This window comes from Alexandromys fortis, unplaced genomic scaffold (genome assembly GCF_014885135.2).
Source record: "Alexandromys fortis isolate MF-2015 unplaced genomic scaffold, M_Fortis_MF-2015_v1.1 scaffold_75, whole genome shotgun sequence".
Lineage (NCBI taxonomy): Eukaryota > Metazoa > Chordata > Mammalia > Rodentia > Cricetidae > Alexandromys > Alexandromys fortis.
This window is the reverse complement of record NW_026067956.1, coordinates 3,021,409-3,042,324: the sequence shown is the minus strand read 5'-3', so window position 1 is coordinate 3,042,324 and position 20,916 is coordinate 3,021,409. Positions and strand designations below refer to the sequence as shown.

At 52.1% G+C, this 20,916-nt stretch overlaps 1 protein-coding gene across 3 annotated transcripts in view; it reads left to right on the top strand.

Moving 5' to 3' along the window:
• Nucleotides 1–282: 282 nt before the first annotated feature.
• Nucleotides 283–20,916, top strand: part of Fam167a (family with sequence similarity 167 member A) — a 32,481-nt gene continuing 11,847 nt past the window's right edge. Inside the window, exons 1-3 of one of the 3 annotated variants that reach the window (XM_050152322.1) lie at nucleotides 283–734; nucleotides 5,842–5,942; nucleotides 15,812–16,587. In XM_050152322.1, coding sequence (XP_050008279.1) covers nucleotides 16,204–16,587 — 384 coding nt within the window. In that variant the 5' untranslated portion in view covers nucleotides 283–734; nucleotides 5,842–5,942; nucleotides 15,812–16,203. The remainder of the gene's footprint in view (nucleotides 735–5,841; nucleotides 5,943–15,811; nucleotides 16,588–20,916) is intronic. The other 2 variants (XM_050152321.1, XM_050152324.1) reach the window with 2 other exon arrangements.

Sequence of the window (20,916 nt, the reverse complement as noted above, 5' to 3'; positions counted from 1 at the left end):
TCAAATCAGGACTCACTGGCACTACCCACAGTTCTTTTCCCTTAACATCCCGGAGTCTCAGTCTCCCCATTTGAGAGCTAAGTCAAAGCTGTCCACAGATGCCCACCCAGCTAGAGTCCTGTGATGGTGTGGCATGCGCGGACCAGTGGCAGTTGGTCTGACTTGGTGGCTGCTGCTAGGATCAAGACCAAGCCTTTGGTGGGTGGAGTGCAGCCGGTTTTCCCTGCCCACTCCAGCAGCGAACTGCTGACAGTGGCAAAGCCACGTTGCCATGCTCGGAGAGGTCTGGGGGGTGGGGGGAGTGGAGATGGGACGGGACACAGCTCTCTTGGCTTTGGTCTTGATGGAAAGAAAAAAAAAATCAATGTTTGGATTTGATTTCGTCTGAGGCTTTCTGAGAGCGCCTGGCTGGGCTCAGCCCTGCACAGGGAGTGAGAATAGGGGGTCTTTAGGACCCGGACAGGCTCGGACCAGCGGGGCCTGGAGGCCAACCTGCCGTGGCTTGAATGGGAGGCGGGCGGCGGCGCCGGGAGGCTAGTCGAATAGCTCTGTGGTCGCCAGGCAACCGCCCTGACGCAATGCAAAAGACCGTCCCTTCAAAAAAGAACCGTGAGGAGAATTCGCAGTGTTTGTGAGCTCGGGAGGCGGGAGCCAGAAACCGAGAGCGCCAAGGGCAGGCGCGGGCTGGCTGCGGGGTCCTCGACAGCTCCGGCGACGCGGCTGGAGCGCAAGAGGTGGGTTTGCGGTGGTGCGGGTTGGCCAGGCGCTCGGGCGCCCAGGTCTTCAGGGCGGGCAGTGGGGGGCTCTGGATCCCATAACCCTGTAGTGGAGACACCGCCATCAGACAGTGTGGTCCCTTCCCATTTGCTCCTGGGGTCTCAGGCCTGTTTTGAAGGCGTGGGAGGAGTCAACGTGGACTCCATGCCTCGGGTTCTAGTTCTCTGTTGACCCTTGTAGGGCTATGATTCCCGGTGGGGATTTGCGAGTCTATAACCTGAGAGGGAGGAACCTCTTGGGACTCAGGTCCAGGTCTACTTATCTGAGCTGGTGACCCCCATACCTACACTTCTAAGGAAGATGAGAGTTTTGGCCTCAAGGGTTCAATCCCCAACTCTGAAGTGACCCAGGCTACTTGGCTCTGTGGTGCCCCAAGAGTGAAGGCAGGGAAACCAGAGGGGACTGCACACCCAAATGCTGCTCAGGGAAGGAGCAGGTCAGCCATAAAGCTGAGCACCTGGATGGCCAGAAAGAACGAGGGGCTATGATGGGAGGGAGGGGGCAGCTTTCTCTCAGATGGCTTCTGTCTGCATCAGTTCTGTTGAGATAAACCCTGGGAACATCTGGAAAATGGATTGTCTCTAGGCTGGCCCAGCGTCTGTTTTACACTCACAGCAGGTTCTGTCTACCGCCATCCCTCCCACCATTGGACAATCATTCCTGGAGAATCCTGGGTGAGAACAGGTTCTTGCAGGGGATGCTCAGGAGATGCAGCCCCCACAGCCGGTTTCCTTCCACACCCAAGGTTCTCTTCTCTCTCCTTCCCTCCTCTCTTCTTGCCCCTCCCCATCATTCTCTCTCCTTCTTCCTCTCTTCTCTCTCCTCCTCTCTCCTCTCTTACCAGGCTTGGGATTCACTGGTCAAAGTCCTGGCCAAGCCAAGGTAACCAAGGTACCTGCTAGCCTGTCCTCATCCTTGGGATGGGGGATCCTGCCAGAGTGGTTTTCAAGAGCAAAGCAACATGCTCACTCTACTTCAAGCGACAAAGTGACAGTGCCTCTTTCCTACTGACCTCACTGCTGAGATCCCTTTGCATCCTTGGTCACTTGAACCTTACAATTACCCTTTGTGAGTCTCTGTTTGGAGTCTGAGAAGCAAAGGAACTTGGAGCAGCTTGTGTGGCTTTGGAAGTTGCAGAGACATCCCTGTGCCTAACTCCCTGCGCTCCAGAAATGCTTGCAGGAGAAGGTTGCTTCAGGAGGCCAGGGAATCCACCCTGGCCCAGAGACAGGAAGAAATAATTCACACCCACATGAAATCACAGTCACGGGGTGCTTGTCTCATGGCCTGAGAAAGTCCCCTGCCTGTGCATAAAGACCTGACTTTGTTACCCAGCACTGAATAAACTGGGCTTAGTAGCCCATGCCTGTAATCCCAGCACCTGGGAGTTGGAGGCAAGACGATCAAAAGTTCGAGATCATCCTTGGCTACCTAGCAAGTTTGAGCTACATCTCTGAGGAGGAAGGAGAACAAAAAAGCTGGAATCTCATACCCAAATGTACGTTGAGTCAGTGAAGAAGACAGATCCCTTATGAAAGAGACCTAGAAGGATGAGACTGGCTGAGCTCCTAGGAAACAAGGACAGTCAGTGGGCTAGAGTTTAGCAGGAAGGGGCAGATGAGCCTTGCCAATTAGTAACCTGTAACCTCTGAGCTCCATAAAAGCTGGGTTAACAGGATCTGAGGACCTGGGCCAGAATTCCTGCCCCTTAAGGACCAATTCTTTCCCTAGTAACAGCTACCACTTCTCTCTTGAGTAGAGAGCAAAGGAAAGGAGAGGGAGGGGGACACCAGGGGTCAGAGGTTGTATTACTCTATCCCCACCTTTCCTATCCTGTCCCCACCAGTCTTCCCAAGCACTACACTCCTCTCTATCATATTACCATGTCATATCACCTAGGGGGCAGCTCTGTGGATAGCAGCCCTGAGTCCCATCGGCATGAGGAAGAGGGCCCTGTTCTCAAAGCTCCCCTGCATCAGGTCCTCATCACACCTCAGCCTCTCGAAGTCGCCCCTGGCATATGGTAACTGCCTTCATGGACGCATTTCCAGAGTTACCACCCAATGGGACAGGCTTCTGTTTCTCACCTCAGAGTGGGAGACCGAGCCCTCCTTCCTCACTGGGGCTACGAATTCTTTTCAGGATACCCTGATCAAATGTGGGAGCGGGTTGGTGGTGGATCCCCAGCACCCCCTTACAGGGTATGCTACGTGGGACCTGGAGGGCAATCCTGGGTCAGATCTCATTTTCCAGGTTGAAGGGCAAGACTTGCGTGAGTTCATGCTTCGGTCTATGCAGTGGCCACTGTCCCAATTCTTAAAGGCTGGCCCCTGTATTTCCTCATTCCAAGAAGTCAGTAGAGCCTCTGAGCAGTGCCTGGGGACAGACCAATGGCAGCTGGAAGGAAGGTGGTCGTAGAAACTTTGAGGAAGTTTTGATGAGGACCTGCATGTCCAGGAGACCACCTGGGAGCCTGGCTTTCCCTTATCTACCAAGTCAGCAGTGGCATCAAATGCATGTTCCCTTAAGCTTATACAGGTGCCGAACCCTGGGGACACAAGGCAGTCAAGAGCCTGACCAACCAAGTAGCCGGAAAGGCAGATGCTCCGGGCTCAGGCGAGGCTGTGCTGTCTCCTCATCTGTTTTCTTGATTGGTTGGTAGCAGCTGCTGGAAACATGGCAGAAGGTGGCTGCAAGCCTGTTTTGTCATCCAGTTTGAGTTAAAGCGAGCCTGACAGCAAGTTCTGCCCACATGTAGGCATCTTTGGATGTACATACTTCCAAAGAGCTCCAGCACATCCTGGGAGCCTGTCCTGGAGGTTTCCTGATATCCCAGCCATCTGCCTCTTGGCACCCTGGCCACCCCTCCTTGGAGCACTCTCTAGAAGCGTTCACCTTGCAAGTCCATCTGTCCCTCCAATTCATTCATCATCCCACCCCTCTGGGATACCTTAGTCCGCAGAAAAGATCAGAGAAAGAACATGTTTGCTGTGCCGGTTGCTGGGTGTTCCTGCTGCCAGCGAGCACAACAGCACACCTGCACTGCTGCCTCTGGAAGGGGTGGGGATTTCCCGCTCAGTGAGCCCTAGGAGGAGGGAGTCTCCCTTTGAATGCACTTGGGGGCAGCTAGCCTGGCAGAAGCACCCAGAACACCTACCTCTCTTCATCTTCAAAGCCTTTTAGGATCAAGATGAGCATTGTGTGGGGGAGTTCTTGTAAAGGAGCAAAGACCCCAGTCCAGGCTGCTGAGGAGTAAATGCCGTTTGCATGGAGAAAAGGGTGGCATCCAATTGGTGCTCTGCCCATCTTAGAACATGCAGACACTCTGCTGAGTGTTAGTGTTTGGGAAGCTGTGTTCCCAGGGGACAGGCCAAGGCCCAGTCGAGGGCACAGGGTGGCAGTCCAGTTTGAGTTGTCACTAGTATTACACACACGCTTTCTCTCCTTTGATCCCCCAGACCACAGGTTGATTCTCCTATGATCCGGTTTTATGACCCGAAAGTCTGAGGTGTCAATCATCCGCCATAACAGCGGTAGTTGGCCAATCTCCACCATCTCCACCTGCCCCATCCCCCACTATCTGAGATCCCTCTGAAGCACCAGATTCCCTCCTTATGTGGCCATCAGGTGCAGCTTCTGATGACATAATAAGGGGCAGGGTCACACAATCAACTTTCTCTTCTGCCTTAAGTCACTTAGAACAGAGACTCTCTCCACACCCCAGTGTGAGCACAGCATGCTCCTGCGGGCAGCTGCAGGCCATCCTGGACATTGCCCAACCTAACTTAGATCAGCTATAACCCCACTGCACCCTCCACTGTGTTCCATCCAAACTCAACCAAACCAGACCAGATCCTAAGACCCTCCAATCCCTGAGCAGTCAGCCTACCCAGATAGGGTGTGGAGGAGGTATGGTACTCAAGTAGACACAACTGTGCACCAGGAATCCGCTTAAGAAATCCTTGCAAAGTGGTTGGGCCTTGGGAACTTGCAGAATGACATAGAAAACAAATAGAACAGATTCCCACTTGAACCAGACCGTTGGTTTTGCTTATTTGAAGTTGGAGCCTGTTATCATGGATTTGAATAGGCCTAACTGCCTTGTCTAGGGTCCTGGGGAAATGCCACTTAGGACGTTTTCTAGAGGGCCACTATGTCTTTAATTGTGAAGTGGTACCTGAGCTTCCTGGGAAGTGTATGCTGCTCCTGTAGCTAGGATACACACCCCAACTGCCTTCTGCTTTTATACAGATTGCTTCAGAGGCTACTCTGTGTGTTGGATTCCTTGGAGCCACTGTGGTCACGTGGGGCCCATGACTGGGACAGTAAGAGACTGACTTATCAGAGGTCCTCCTTCTAGGGAGGACCCTTTTCCTTCTCTTCATTTCTCAGGGCTCCATTCCACCCCATTGCTCTGCCTCTCAGGAATCTTCCTCCACGCTTGCCAGAGAAGCCCTAGCCCAGGGCTACGGAGGGGCCATAATGAGGAGTCCGGGTCTCCTCATAGACCCCCCTCTCCTCCTTGCAGCTGCCCCATGCTTTCTGCCCTCCTTTCAGGGATGATGTCAATTAGCTGTGTGGATCCTGGGAGCCATGGCCTCTCCCAGACACATAGGGAAGCACACGTCTTTCTTGGCAGTTTTCTCGGCAACTTTTTTCACTGAGCAAAATGAAAGCAAACTCAGGCGTCTTGCAGGAGGCCCGTGGAGCCAGGCCTATCAATTATTCAGCACTGACCTGGCGCTTTGCATTTGCAAAGATCTTTATAAGTACTTTTATAGATTCTTCCCTCATAGTGTCTCAGTGTGACAAAAAGAAAAAAAAAGGCTTCGCATTTCTTAGACAATGGAGGCAGGACTCTGCTTAGAGTCTAAAGGTTCAAGTCCAGGTCTAGTCAGCCCCTCTAATGGAGCCATGTGACCCTAGGCGCCAGTCTTATGACATCTCCAATTTGGGGTTCCTATGGGGGTCTAACTCTGGAGAAGGTTTCTCTAGCCCAGGCCACCGAAAAATGTTATCAACAGCAGCGTGGTTTGAAAATGTTTATGAACGATTGTATTTCAGGTATGCAGAGAGAAGCATTGGATCCTGAGTGGAGGGGCAACTGTTAGCACTGGACACTGCAAACCAAGCCTTTCTGGGTGAAGGTCCCTGCGAGAACACAGGTAAGTGGGTTCTGTTGCCCGTGGCTCCAAAATGTGGTTGCCAGCCCACTGGTTACTATAACCTGAGGAACCGTGCCAGAAGGAACCAGAGGCCAGTGACACACTGTGCTTACTGAGAGCTCGGTGACAGCTCTTGGGCCATGTCTAGGCTGTGGGCTTGGGGCTGATGCCTTTCTCCTTATCCCCAGGCTGAACCTGCCTCAACTAGATCTTATTTCCACCTCCCTCAGGAAAGGCGGGGCGGGATGTGCCCAGCTGTCACCAGAGCCTCACCTCCCCCAGGGCTTCTATTGGACCTCCTGCCATCTTCTTGTCCCTGCCCCTCCACACACTGGAGGACTCAGGCCTAGCATCAGGACTGCCTCTTGGTCAGTCCCCTACACATAGGCAGAAGTCGGTCCCCACACCATACAAGTTCCAAGAGCCATGTGGCTTGTCCAGGGTGGCATGATTGGTGTGGCAGAACCATGTCCCCACAGCCATGCCTGTTTGCAGAGGAAGACCCCAGACCAGAGACAGACTCCAGCCTCTTTGGAAGGAAGGACTGGGTTAGCATGGTGCTCCATTGCAGGACGGAACTATCCAGGCAGCACCCAGATGGCTTCGTAGTTGCCCTGGGTAGACAGCTTGCTCACTCACATGGACACACATCCAACAAGACAACCATCAACTGTCGTACTACACACACTCACTCAGGCATACACAGAGAGTATAAGGCAACATGATTCACACACACACACACACACACACACACACACAGAGAGAGAGAGAGAGAGAGAGAGAGAGAGAACAAGACAACCATCCCACTACACACCAAACAAGATATTTGTGCGCTCACACACACACACACACACACACACACACACACACACACACAGCATTCCACAGTCAGTAAAACAACCACCTCCTACTCACACACACACACACATCCCAGCACAGTTAACCCCCTCCCTGCCTCTGTGGCCAGGGACACCCCGTTTCAGGTGCTCCCAACAATACTAACTAGAAGCTGGAATAAAAATGGGCCTAGGAAGGGGAAAGATGACTGGCAGAGGGCCAGATCAGCGGGTGTCCCTCCTGCTTCTGTCACCATGGCAACCCCAAGGAGGAGGAGAAGGGCTCTGGGCAGTCAGTGCCCAGCTGGTGTTGTCAACACCAGGGGCGGGGGTGGGGGTGAGGGGGACTGTGTCTCCTCCTTTCATCCCCAGGTCGGCAGGGCTGAGGCACATCTGCCAAGCTTGGGTGGTCATATTTACAGACCACACCTTCCAGGTTGGGTGAGCTGGGTAGGAGTGCCCCACCCCCATGTAAGATTAGCATCAGGTTTATGATTAAACCTGGACAGATAAGCCTGCCTGGGCCAGGAAGCCCTGACCTATGACTCTTCCAACACCTGAGAAAGTGGCAGAGCCCACTGAATACCTTGTCCCTCGTCATTTCATGCACCCGTGACTATGACAGCTTCATCTTCAGAGAAGGAGCCCAGACCTGACAAGAGATGAGAAGGTGTGTGCAGGCTGTCAACTCAGTTCACTTTGTCCTTCACTCTATGTTGGAGACCCCCTCAGAGCACAGCCTATTGGTAGAAGCGGGGGGGGGGGGCAGGGGCTGTAGGGGCTGCCTTCCCTAACGTTGATTAGGAGACCAAAGACAATGTCCCTAATCAGGTCACACACTTTCTGATGGAGTTTGCCGCTTGGTGACGCGCGGGCACACTCAGCAGAGGAGCACCGACTTCCTTGTACACAGTGTGAGCCTCTGCCCACTAGCCAAGCCTGGCTGGGCTCCAGCAGTAGAGTATTGGGCAGCGAGACAATGTTGGGGTATGAAAGCCAGACTCAATGAAGACATTCCCTATACCTGCCTTGCTAAGCAAAGTTAGATTCCAAGGGAGCTTGATCCGTGGGGTAGCCAGTTCTTCATTCCAGAAGCTTCTTTAACATGCCTAAGTAACACCTGCTGATGAAAAGTTTTCTATGTGGGTGGGACTCAGAAAGGAAATAGCCAGCCCTGTCCAGATAGTATGTTCTAGAAAACAGCACAGCAGCCCCAAGAAATGTGGAGGAAGGCTGTGGGCTGTCACCAAGGTAGCCTACACCTTAAGCTGGTCACTCAGTCCCCAACTCACTTAGCCAACTGTGTAGTCTAGAAGACCTGACTGACCTTCTTTGTTATATACAGGTAGCCTGTAGTCACAGTCAAGGTGGTCCTCCAGGTGGGGGCAGCATCACTGGATAGCACAGAGCTGGGACAGAACTAGCTATCTCCAGGACAGTCGTTTGACAAATGATATGTGAGCCCCGTCTTGTTGAGCTATATAACAAGGGAGAGAGCCTAGCCCTTAGCTCCAAGCTCAGCCTTGTCTCCTTGCCGGCATTGTCCTCGTCACAACTACCTAGTATCCACCTTTGCCCTACCAGTTCTCTCTCATCTCTGCGCCTCAGTTTCCCCAAATAATGGGATGGTCACACTATGCTCATGAAATGCTCTTTCTTCAGGCACTGGCTTGGTAGGTATTAGAAGTTTGGCAATGTTAATAAATAGTACCTAGAAGCATGGTTGCTAGGGTGGGATCCAAAATGTACTGTGCAAGATAAGGGGTCACAACTAATGGGGTCCCAGAGGAACATCCAAGGGCACGAAGGAAGGGGGCACTGGTCTTCGGCCTAAGCGGAAGAGTGTTGGGTGTGGTAGGCATCAGTGGGTAAGGAGTGTCAGAGTATGGCAGACATCAGTGGCTGAGGAGTGGCAGGGGAGGGAAGGCATCAGTGGTAGTTGGCAGGAGATAGAGAACTCCCAGCTTTCCCCAGTAGGACCCTGTTCCCAAGAACCAACCTCTTCAGCCTTGGGGGACCTTGTAGAATCAGAACAATTGAGACTCAAATGTGTTAAAGCCCTCTGAGAACTGTTCTCTTTGATGTTCTGCTTGTTCTGAGCTTGGGGCACCTATCTGGTCCTATGTTCTAAATAATGTGCCTCTTTTTCCTGGGTGGCCATCCAGCCCCTTGCCAGCGTTCCTGGGCTGGGGTTTTGTGACACAGGTTTCTTGTTGTTGTTTCCCACCTGTAAAATCAACCCAAAGCCCTAGGGTTATTATACCTCTTTCAGGCAGCAGGAAACGTCTCCAGGCGACATCAGGAGTTAATAGTGAGACTAGCCTGCCAGTGTGGAGCTGCAGGAAGCTCAGATCCATGGCGACCAGCTATAGGAGGTAAACTGTAGCAGTAGGGGATTGTCACCTTGCTGAGGTCACCTAGAGAGGCACATCGCCGAACAGCTGTCCAGGCTGACCAGACATACAAATGTTTGCCCCAGTTTGGACATCCTGCTGCTGTCCATTAAGGAAGGCCCAGAGCATGTCCTCCTCTTCCTCACAATGACCCCCTGGGTGGCAATTCTGTTAGAAGGAGCAGCAGAAGTGTGAAAAGTCACACATGGCAAACTGTCACCCTGTCCTCACCAAGTGCTGCTTGTGGTTGACTGTAAATTAGGAAACAACTCTGAATGCAGACGGACTTGGTAAACAATTTACTAAGAAGAAGGTGACAGCTCCTCCTGTTAGTTCTCAACCGTGTGTCTCTGAGGGACAGAGAAATGTGGGTGAAGAGAGTGTTGAAGTGTCGTGGCATTTCATGGCACTGCTTGGCTCTCGGTTATATTTGTTGCCCATGCAAATGAGCTGTGTGGCCCGCACTCTAGCCAGGGCTCCTGAGTGTAGGCACACAGAAAGCAGCGTGGTTGTAGGGATATTGGGCAGTTGTGGAAGTGAGAGGAGGTGAAGGCCAAGGAAGAAGCACGCAGATACAGGGCAGAAACAGAAGTCAGAACCAGCCCCCTGGTTATTTAGGAGAGACCATTGGCTAGGTGGCCTCTGTAGCTCACAACTGTCTTGGGACTGGCACCTAGGTGGCCACATGGGAATTCTCATTGGCTCTTCTTCTCATGGGCCTCACACACTCCAAATTCAGAGCCCAGGCCTGAGCCTCTGATTGGTCAAGCTCGAGTCACATGCTCAAATCTAGTCATCAGGTCCTTAGCAGAAGAAGGGGACTTGGGGCTGGTCCTGTGGTCCCAGAGAATGAACACCAAGGGTGTCCGGCCTGATTCTGGTTCTAAACAACGTGGGAGCTCCCTGCAGACAGCAAAGGAGGAGCTCCGTTGTGGGATAGAAACAAATGAACGCCGAATACCAGTAAGCATTCGCCATATTGTTTTCTTTCCTTCTGTAATACGTGCTTCTGCTAGCCAGTTATAACAGTTGAAAATCTAGCTGGAAGTAGCTTAGGTCTCAGAGGAGAATCTGAAGGGCTGCATCATCAAAGCCTAGCTAGGTTGTAGGTCCTGGGTAACTGAACAAATGTCTGTAGGAACATGGGCGTCTTTCACACCACTGAAGAAAATGTCCGTTTCCCCTTAGCGACTGTTAACCTCGTATATGCCTTAGGAAAGGTGGGGCCTCATGAGCTCCCTCCTTCCATGATGGGATGTGAATGAGCCTGGTCTTGTGTAGGTCTTTAGTGGGTGATATCAGTTGCTAAGAGTTCAAGATGGCAACAGTCTTGTCATACCCCGAGAACAGTGTCCCACGACAGCCGGGCTCCCAACAAGGTCTAATTGGGAGCCTCAAACTGTTGTGTGTGCTTGGGGTTATACCCTAGTAAATGCTTTCCCTGTGACAGCAAGAGGCCCCTAGTAACTCCAGACTGCTGGCAGTAAGGCCAGGTTGGAGGAAGGAGTGCTCTGATTAGTTCAGTTAAAGTCATGTGACTGCTACCCCTGAGGTGAGAGGGAATGTCAGTGCCCTAGGGGTTGGGCTCCTCAGAACAAAGTAGAATGGTCTTTCTGGAGAGCAGAAGGCGGAAGGTGCCACGTGGAAATGACCCCATACCATACTGAGCACCAAGGAAGTCCTAACTGTGTCAGTTCAAAGTCTCAGGACATGGCCCAAGCTGACTCTGCTCCTGATTTGCCTGGGGAAGGGTTGGGGAGGCTGCACACCTGTGGTCGGGCACACAGGTATACAGACAATTTCTCATTCAGGCAGTCAGAGCAGGGAAGGTGTAGGTGTGGCATCTCCTGAGGACAGATAGATGTCCACAGTAGGCCCAGGAGCCGCACCTCTGCTTCTCTGAGTCCATTCAGCGGGCACACATGTGAGCAAGCACAGGCCACAGAGACAGGGTTGATTACAGAGGGCAGGCAGCCCTGTGCTAATTAGGTTCTGGATTCAGGACCAAAGTACCAGTTCACGTTGTGAGCGTCACAGGGTGGTAGAGGAGAGCATCGTGAGGTCCTGGCAGGAGCTGGAGAGGTGGCTCAGCAGATAAGAACACTGGCTGCTCTTCCAGAGGATCCAGGTTCAACTCCCAGCCCTGTATGGTTGCTAACGGCTGTCTGTAGCTCCACTTCCTGGAGATGCAACAACCTCTTCTGGCCTCCTCAGGCACCACACACTCCTCGGTGGTGCCCAGACGTATGTGCAGACAAAGCACCCATACACATAAAATACAAATAAGTCTTGCAAAAAAAGAAGAGCCTGGTATAAATGTGTTGGTCTAAGAAGGACAAGAAGTCCAGAGGGAAGTCCAGACATTAAGAGATAGCCAGCCTAGATACAGACATGGAAGACTTGAGTCCCAGCTCCACCACTGACTAGCTCTGTGACCTTAGGCAGTGGCCACACCTATCTGGGCCTTCACTCTCCCCATCTGTATGATGGGGGACAATCCCAGGCTTTTATGATACTAAATTACTGTCCTGCGTTCCTGTGTCAGGACAGGCCTGTTAGAATACTCCTGCTCTGCTTGCTTCTAGTGTTAGCTAATCTTGTGGTGACATCATTGTTTTCCTGTGTACTGACATCACCAGAACACACCACTCAGCCAGCAAAGATTAAAGCAATCTTCCGGAAGGCCTAAATCTCTGAGAACGGAGGTAGGGAAGGGAGGTAGGAAGAAACAGCTGTACAAAGTCATGAGACTTAAGGGGGCAGGAGAGGTGGGAGGGGGTGTTAGATTGTATCTCCCAGAGAGGATATGGTGTGTTCCAGTGGAAAGAGGGGAGTATTGGTCAACACACCCCTGGCCTTCCTCTGCCCAAGAGCCCACTGGGGAAGTGGGCTTGAAGACTTTCCAGATGAACAAATTAGCTCATAATGAGACAAGGTGTTGGCTGACGGATGCAACTGTACCCACCCACCTCCTCCTCCAGCAGCCTAGGAATTAGCTCACAGCTGGCGAAGCATCCTGTGCTATCCTGGAAACCAGGGAACATGTTTGAACAGCAGTCATGTATGCAGAGTTGGCCCCTTGGCCCACACATCCTTTCTTCAGGAAGGCTGGCAACACCTGCAAGGCTTGTCCTTGCTATTCCTGGGGCATCTGCCATGTGGGGGGCATCCCTGAGCCTGGTGGGATTCTGGGATTGTCTTCTTTCTCCTGGTCCCCTGGTCCCAAGTCTGAGGATGCCCTTTGGCTTTCTGCTTCGCTATATACTTAACCGCTCTAGGAGAATCTAGGTTAGGTGAGACACCTGCTGCCCAGCATGTCAGAGGGCTCTTCCTGAGCCCAGGCTCCAGAATACCCCACTATATCAGGAAAGACAGAAGGGCCCTGCTGCCATTCTGCCCACCCAAGAAGCTGCCTCGGGGATGGCACCTGTTGCAAACACCCATTCAACACCTTGCCACCAGCTCAGAATGACGTTAGCTAAGTGCTCACTAAGTGGGCAGTTGATGGTGGAACTTTCTCCTGGCACCTCCCCAGGCCTGTGTGGGTAACATCCCAGGCCAACTCCTACACCCAGTTCTAGAGGAGGGAAGAAACCCTCTGGGCCTCTTCAGATGCCGGGGTTATTTGGTTTCCAAGACAAGGTGGGGGGGAGCAGAGATCATTCAGGTCACCCAAAAGGTCCAGGGAGGGCCCACAGATGACAGCCCGGTGTGGCGGTGGGGTGATGGGACCGTGAATGTGGGATCAGCCATATGTTCCATCCCCTTGGTGGCCTTTCTAGTTTCGTCCAGGATTCTTGTATTTTAGGTACAGTGCTAACAGCCATTACCTTGCTTGACCTCAGATCCCCTCAGTGACCTGTACATTTAACAGAGACTGTCCCTTCATTACTACTCGGCAGCCATCATCCTGAAAGGCTTAGGAGCTCTTTTCTCGTTCTTTTTAAAACCAAGAGCCCAGTGTTTGCATTTTGCACTGAGCCCAGCCTGCAGATTATGCAAGTTCTGGCTGTACCAACATCTCAGAAGAGGATGGAGAGGCTTGGGGTGGTCTTGAAACCATGGGTCCAGAGCACAGACCTGACAACCGTTTTCCTGCTCTGAACTGGGTAGAAAGAAACTGACCATGTGCCCAGGTCCCAGCTGGCAGCTGCCTATAGCCAGCTCATGAAAGCACCTCGCCTTTCCCATCTCTGGGTTCTCCATGTTGTAGTTCCTGTCCTACTGTTGGCTTCCTGGATGAGACCAAGGCTGGAGGCAGCCAGAGGATAGCCAGCACTTCCCAGACACCATGAAGGCAGCACCCCGGGGCTGTCGTCTCACTGAGCTCTTGTTCAGGCCTTCTCTGAGTCTATGCAGAAACAGTAATTAAAACAGGACCACACAGTGAGACTCAGGAGGAGACCCTGCAGAGTGCCCCCCACCACTGCAGAGAAGCATGTAGGAGTAGAAAGCTCCCCCCTCCCAGTATTGTCCCTCTCAGGGCTCGGTGCGGAGGGTGCTGCTCACCAGCCTGTCTAAACGGGACTTTCTCCAAAAAGCTCTGCTGGGTGTAAGGAGAGCTCCCTTGTCTGGGGAAGGAAGCTTTCTAGGGTTCAGCTGGCCCCAGGTGTACTCAGAATCAATGGCACCTCAGCACCAAAAGCAGACAGCAGGCGCCTGGGAGGGCCCCTGGAAGCCACTCCCAAGTTTTCCTATGTGGAGAGATCTGAAGAAGGTGACCGTGAGAATCTGGAGAGGGCATATGGGAGGAGATGGGTAGTTCCAACTAACCCTTTTTACAGAAAGCCAGACTGAGGCTCAGCTAGCCTGACAGCCTGCAGCTAGGGCCAGCATCTCTAAAGGTTTTCAAGATTCTAGGAAGCTGAGCAGTTGCCAAGGGAGCCCCATGGCCCACATAATGGGCTTCGAATCCCTAGGAGGGGTCAAGAATCATCACCTGTTCATAGAAGGCAAGAAATGAGACTGGGTTACCCTGATGATATGTGGGGTGGAATGTTTTCATCCCCTAGTGATGCCCCAGTGAGGGTCAGAGCCTGAGGAGGGCGGTCCCTGGTGCTCTGGTCAGCTCTTCTGCAGCCTAGGCTTGTATGAGTGGCCCTGAGCAGAAAGCTCTCTTCTCACCTTCCTGAGTATCTCTGTGTCCATCAGAAGGACCATGCCCCCTCAATGGCCCAGCCTACCAGATTGCTCCCACACCTCCCCCATCTTAAATCCTTATCTGTCTACCCAGTTCCTATTATTGCAATAAGGTGGTATCACTCGAATTCCTGAATTAATTTTTCTTTGAGTGGGTATATATATATATATATATATATATATATATATATATATTCTTATACTGGTTTTATTCATCATCACTAAAGTGCATAAACAGTTTCATGCATTTCAACAGGTAGAGAGACAAATTGTATTCCATTCATTCACTAAGAAATGGAGCAGAATGAAATACTGTTAAACACAGGCATATCTCAAGTGTGCTACACTAACCGCAAGAAGGCTGAGCTTATACGGTGTAATGATGGAGCATGCTCAGGAAGAAAATGTATGGAAATAGAAAGCAGATCATCATCGGGGATTAGGAGGGTGGGGATCCTGCCCATGCAAAGGCTGCATGACTGATTTGTGTCACCGTGAAATCAGGGGCTTCCAAAGACACACAAAGTCAATAAGCATCTCTTTCTCCCCTCCTTTCCCACACAAGGACAGCATGTGCCCCAAGAGGCAGAGCCTATAGCTATTCCTCTGAACCTTCACTTGGATGCGGTCCCACCTTGATTCATTCGTGTTCAGAGCTCAGCAGAGATATTTCAAACCCAAGTTCAAGTTATGCGCTTTGTCCTCCGATCTGCCCTTGTCCAGATCTCCTTAGACACGAGACGGGAGACTCAGGTCTGTTTCTCACTCAGCTACTCCTCCTTTGGTGTGATAGGCTAAGAGTCACTAGAGGTGGTCAGCTCAGAGCACAGTTGGATCCCTTGCAAGGTGGTGCTGCCCTGTGGGCATTCCAGGTAAACGTGAGAAACTCTTTTTCCAAAAGAGTGAGTCATGAGTCTCCTTCAGATTCACAGCCCAGCTCTGGCCGCCAGCTTCTTTCCTTGCCCAGGTTGCCGGTTTATTAGCTTCCTCTAAAGAGGTGAGGTCAGGTGTTTATGTTGGAGCCGGAAGCTGTGTGTGGATAGAAGGTGGGGCTGGGTGGGTGGGGGTGGCTCAAGGCCAGTAGACACCTGTCCTGAGTCTGTGCAGAACCCCACTTGGCCCGTCAGCTGGCTCTAAGGACCTGCCCAGAGAGACCTGTCGTGAGAGTCGGACCAGCTGGCCTTGTCCCCCTATGTCTTGCTGAGGGATCTATCTTGGTGAGTCACTTGGCTTCTTGGAGACTGGGGTTCTTCCCCTGTGTGTTGGGTGTTAAAATCAAGCCTCTAAACTCCCTGCAGGGACTTCCATGACCTCAGAGAGGTAGAATGGTTTTACAAACAGTAAAGCTCCGCCAGGTTCTCTCAATTGCTTTGCATGAAGTCTGTGAAATTGCCTCATTTCTTGCCAAAGAACTGGCAAGTAGAAACCCTGTCCCTGGACCTCAGTTTCCCATCTTGTGGGGGTGAGACCAGGGCTGATATGATTCTTTTCCTTCCTGCAGGCTCACGCCCCCCCCCCCGCCCCAAAGTGCATTCCCATCACCTCCGACCTGCACACTTCCGGCAAGCATAACTAGATCTCGGAGGAGGCCGCCCCAGACATTCCTGCTGATGCCTGTCTGATCCTGCCTTCTGTGAAGCATGGCCCCCATGGGATTATGGGACAAATCATAGACCCTGAGCCACACCTGCTCGGAGAGGCACACTTCACAGCCTCCCTTGGCTCCAGCTGCTGCCAAGCCTCGGGACTCACTCCCATCCCCGCAATGCCTTCAGGAGCCATGGCCACCACTGTATGAGGTCCTTCCCTAGCAGGACTTGACCTTGCTACCCAGCAAGGCTCTGGAGTGACCTCCACTGCCTCCCATGCCTGGCAACCAGGGCAGACTAGAGAATGTCTGTGCCACGGATCCAGGTGGAAGAAGTGGGTGAGAAAGACAGGCTGGCAGGAGCAGCCGCACCTCCCGATGACCACCTACTCAGCCTCAAGGCCCTCACCGAGAAACTGAGGCTAGAGACCCGAAGACCCTCCTACCTGGAATGGCAGGCCAGGCTAGAGGAGCAGACATGGCCTTTCCCAAAGTCAGCTGCCCCACAAGAGGCAGGCTTGGAACAGGAAGCCTGTGGAGATGGAGTGCCGTCAGTCCCTCTGAGGGAATCCAGAGAGCTGCTCCCACCTCCCAGGAGTGCCAGCCAGGGTGACGGACCTCTGACCACAGGCAAGCTGGAAGGCTTCCGGAGTATCGATGAGGCTATAACCTGGGTCAGAAAGGAACTGGTGAGTGGCTGGCTGCCCCACGAGAGGCCCACACGGAAAGTGGGCCATGCTTGTAACCTCTCTCCATCTTTCTGTCTGACTTTGCCTGTGCCCTACGTGATGTTTCTCCTTCCATCTCTGCCTGTTTCCCCTTTGCACATCTGTCTTCCTTTTGGGCAAAGGGTAAATCCTATTTCTCAGTGGATGCATGTGGCCTGAGTCAGTCGGCCCCTTGTTACCCGCAAGGATCTGAGACCACAGTAGGGTGTTCCTACCCTTTTCCCACCAGGATCAGACTCTCCTGCTCTTATTCCTGGACAGGCAGGGGATTCTCAGAGTTTGCCTGTACTGACTTCTCTAAGAAACCCTCTCCCTATGCACCACAGTTGTCTACAGGTTGGGGACCACCACTCACTCAGCAAGCAAGCGGCCTCTTTTCCTGGGGTGGGAGTTGACACTAGGTGGTAGGTCCCCCAGGTGAGGTGAGCAACTTTGGGAAGGGCTCTCAGTCTGGGGGTCATAGTTGTAAGTACTGGGGCTCAGCATGGGAAGTGCCGTTCGATAATTTGAGGTGTTTAAGAGCTGCCAGGAGGGGACACATGACTGACCACACTTAGAGCGAAGGCTTTGGCAAAGGATGTTAAGAGACTGCCCAGAAGTCAGGGTGGTTAGGCCTTCCAGATGGAACTAGTGAGCAAAGACGGAAGATGCTGAGTGGCACAGCAGCTGGATCCTTTTACTGCCCACAGAGGTCCCCATCAGGAACCATGAAAAACCTGGGAAAGGAAGTGGGACATTTCCCCATGCCGCCCTCGGAAAACCACTAGGTTCCTCCATCATAGCAGCTTCTTAGCAGACCCAGATCTGAAACAAAGCCTCCCCTAAGCTTTAGCTGCTTCCCTAATCACTGGCAGGGCCGTCTGACTCCAGGGAGCCCCCAGTCAAGGCCAGCTGCTTTTCAGAGACAGTGGCATCTCTCCAGCCAACAGGAAAGCAGAAGCTGGCCTGACTTGCTTTGCTGAATCCTGCAAGACATCTCTCCACTGGAGCCTGAAATTTCTCATGGGCTGAAATAAAGCACTAGAGCTCAGGGTGGTAGCAGCTCGGGAGGTTGGGCCTTTGATTAATTGGGAGCCTCTCCAGTTGACATTGAGACGGCTCAGAACACTCTCTTCCATTGGGAATGCTGTTAAGGCCTAGCAGCATATGCTTGCTGTTGACTTTTGCAGAAGACGGGGCACCTGTGGATTCTTGCTTCGTGACCCCGGGGTGCTCATAGGAGCATGAAAGATGAAGGGGTGGGCATGCAGGGCCAGAGACAGACCCTGGAAGCTGCACCCTGAATTCCTGAGGCCAACCTGCTTTGATCTGTTTTTCACAGAGGGACAAAAAATATTCCTATTAGCCAAGGATGCAATTTGTTGGTTTTGGGTTCATTTGAGAGTTTATTGCTTCTTGGAGCGGTGTTGTTTACTGTCTAAATATGTTCACATTCCTTGTGGGCTTCCCTTTGGAGTGAGGAGTAGAGAAAATATTCCTCTGAGTAAATGGAAAGCAGTAGGGGCTTCTTTCAAATTTTCTAGACACCCCCATCATCCTTTAGATGACAAAGTACCATGGGGAGGGTGCTCAGGAAAGTCCCCAAAGCCTCAGCCACACCTCAGACCATTGAAATGAATACCTAGGGTGTGATGCTGAACTTCTAAAGACTTTAAAGATTGGTTAAAGCAGCACGCAGCCTAGCTGAGAACAGTGTCTGAGATCTATGGGGCATACTTTACACTCATTGCCAGGACACATCCAAACCAAGCATGGCAAGGTGCCCCACCCAGAGCGTGCTGGCTAAGTGGAGGAGGCCAGCCATGTTTAGGGTAACTCAGACTGTCGGATCCCAGGGCAGGGCAGTCAGAGTCAGGACTAATTTGGTTGCCGACAGCAGTCCTGATGTGGGCACAAGAAATAAGTGCATTAGTAACGTGCCTTCTATCTGCATAGCATTTTCTATTCTCCTGGGTGACCGGGGGTGGGTAATGACGGTGATGACGATGACTGACGTGTCATTGTGCTCAGAGTGCGTCAGGTGACTTCACCTGCGTTACTCACATCTCGTCGTCATGTGACCTCACCTTCCCAAACTCTTTTCTTCAAGAAGACCAGAAAGACTCAGAGAGGAATGCAAGTGGGAATAGGAAAGTTGTCATTTGAAGCCGGGGCCATCAGGTCACCGTGCCAACGCTAGTCTTAGCTGCTGTCACGGAATATGGCACCCTCCATCGGCAGCCGGTCTTCCTAAAACTGAGTTCACGGGGATGTCAGCAGTCAACAGAATGCGTGGGTTGGAGGCAGAGAGAGAAACAAGGTTGGATGAGACTCCCTGCCTTCCATTCCACCTTAAGAAGATCCAGGGCACTTGCTGTCGGGTGAATTCTCTGAAGCTCCTGGGAGTCCGCGAATATAGCTAGGAAGTGACAAAGCCGGAGCTCAAACTCACTTTTGGGAAATGCAGGAGGGTGTCTGGTGAGCTGGCCTGACTGGGGAGGGCACAGCTGAACATGCTGGAAAAGCCATTTGGTCTCTGAGCTCCAATGTGCATACAGAGCCCTCTGAGTCTCTCGTAAGGATGAATATTCTTTTCTGTGGGTCAAAGATGGGCATCTGTGATTTGGGACTTCCAATATGGACCAAGGGACACTAAATGTCATATGCCACACCACACTTAGAGTGCCAAGGGATGAAAAGAGGCCCAAGGGGCTGTGAAAAACTTCAGAGGGCAGATCCAAGTGTCTCCAAGCTTGAGCTCCACACCCGTCCCCCTGCCTTACTGTCCCACAAAGCCAAGTTCAGACAGCAACTAAGACAGGGGCCTTAGTGAAGAACTCCTCTCTTAGTGAAGAACATCCTCACCCAGCCCAATGAATGATGCAGAAACCCCACCTGAGTAAAGATGGCCCTCCTGGAGACCAGCAGCAGCTCTGGTGCTGATCTCGGGACCCCCACACTCCACTCTGCCCTGTGAGAAATCAGATACTGAAGGCAGTTTATAAGACACTTAGCTGGAAGCGGCTGGACTAGAAATGCCTTTTCTCTCTGGCTCAGTTAAAACAAAGCTTCGTGATAGTTTTCTAATCTATCCTGCACTCACCATCAAGGTACCTTTAAAATCTCACACTTTTAAGGCCCCGGTGAGGGTAGCTTGTATTACCTTTATTATTATGCTGTATTTCTTTCGATTCAGAGTCGAGCTTCATCTGTACCCGGGCACCCCACCCTCTCCCTGCATATCTGTCAAGCTCCTGTGCGAATTTATCCTTTTTCTCATGTGTCTGAGGAGACAGACGGAGACTCTAATGCCAGTCAGTATTCAGGCTCCCCTCCCCTGCCACACACACACACACAGCCGAACACCCACAATAGATGTTTTCTGTAGTTCTGGGGATTGAATTTAAAGCCCTTCCTTCCCATACTAGCCAAGTGCCCTTCCCTGGAAACATATCCCCAGCCCTCCTTCTAGTATGCTTTTCATGATAAGGTCTTGCTAAGTTGCATAGGTCGGCCTTAAACTCACTCTCTATAGCCCAGGCAGGTTTTGATCTTACAATCCTCCTGACTCAGCTTCAGAAGTAGATGCAAGTTTGGGTCTCTGCCACCAGGCCCCAGTTTTACTGGAAGTTTTGGTCCTAGCAGAGGGCAACCCAAAGTGTGCCTCCTGTTTATCTGGTGATCCTCCCGGGAGCTGTTAAAACAGCCAGGGAGACATTTGCCAATGAGCCCGCATTCAAAGGCAGGCTATACAGGGACAGACAGCATTGTTGCTTACCCTTCCCTGCCTCCTCTAGGACCAGTGGAGAGGGATTGTATGATCTGGACAGGTTTCTAAAGCAAAGGAGGGGCTAGAAGCTTCCTCTTGATATTCCTTCCTGGCTTTCACTCCTAGATATGAGGTGTTACTGCCAACATCGCTGTTGACCTAGAGTAGGGTAGCTTTTCCTTCAGCTAATGTACCAAGGGCATTGGGACACAAACGCTCAAAGCTCATAAGACCATCTCTGAAGAAGTGTGATTCCGGGACTACCGGCCTGAGTTCCTTCACTCTGACCCCCACACAGGCTGAGCCTTGGGCCACATGGAGGCAGTGATAGCAGGAACAGGGCCTACAACTTAAGCTTAGGGACCTCCCTGGTCTCTCATCTGATATTCCTTGCTTCCCCTTGGTCCTATCCTGGGTCTCCATTCATTCAATGATTCTCAAACCGTAAATATCATATGACGTCCAACTAAGGCCTGGCATCTGCTTCAGCTAGATCAAGAGACCATGTCGCCACCCAACTGTGACAGGCAGGGAAGTCTCTA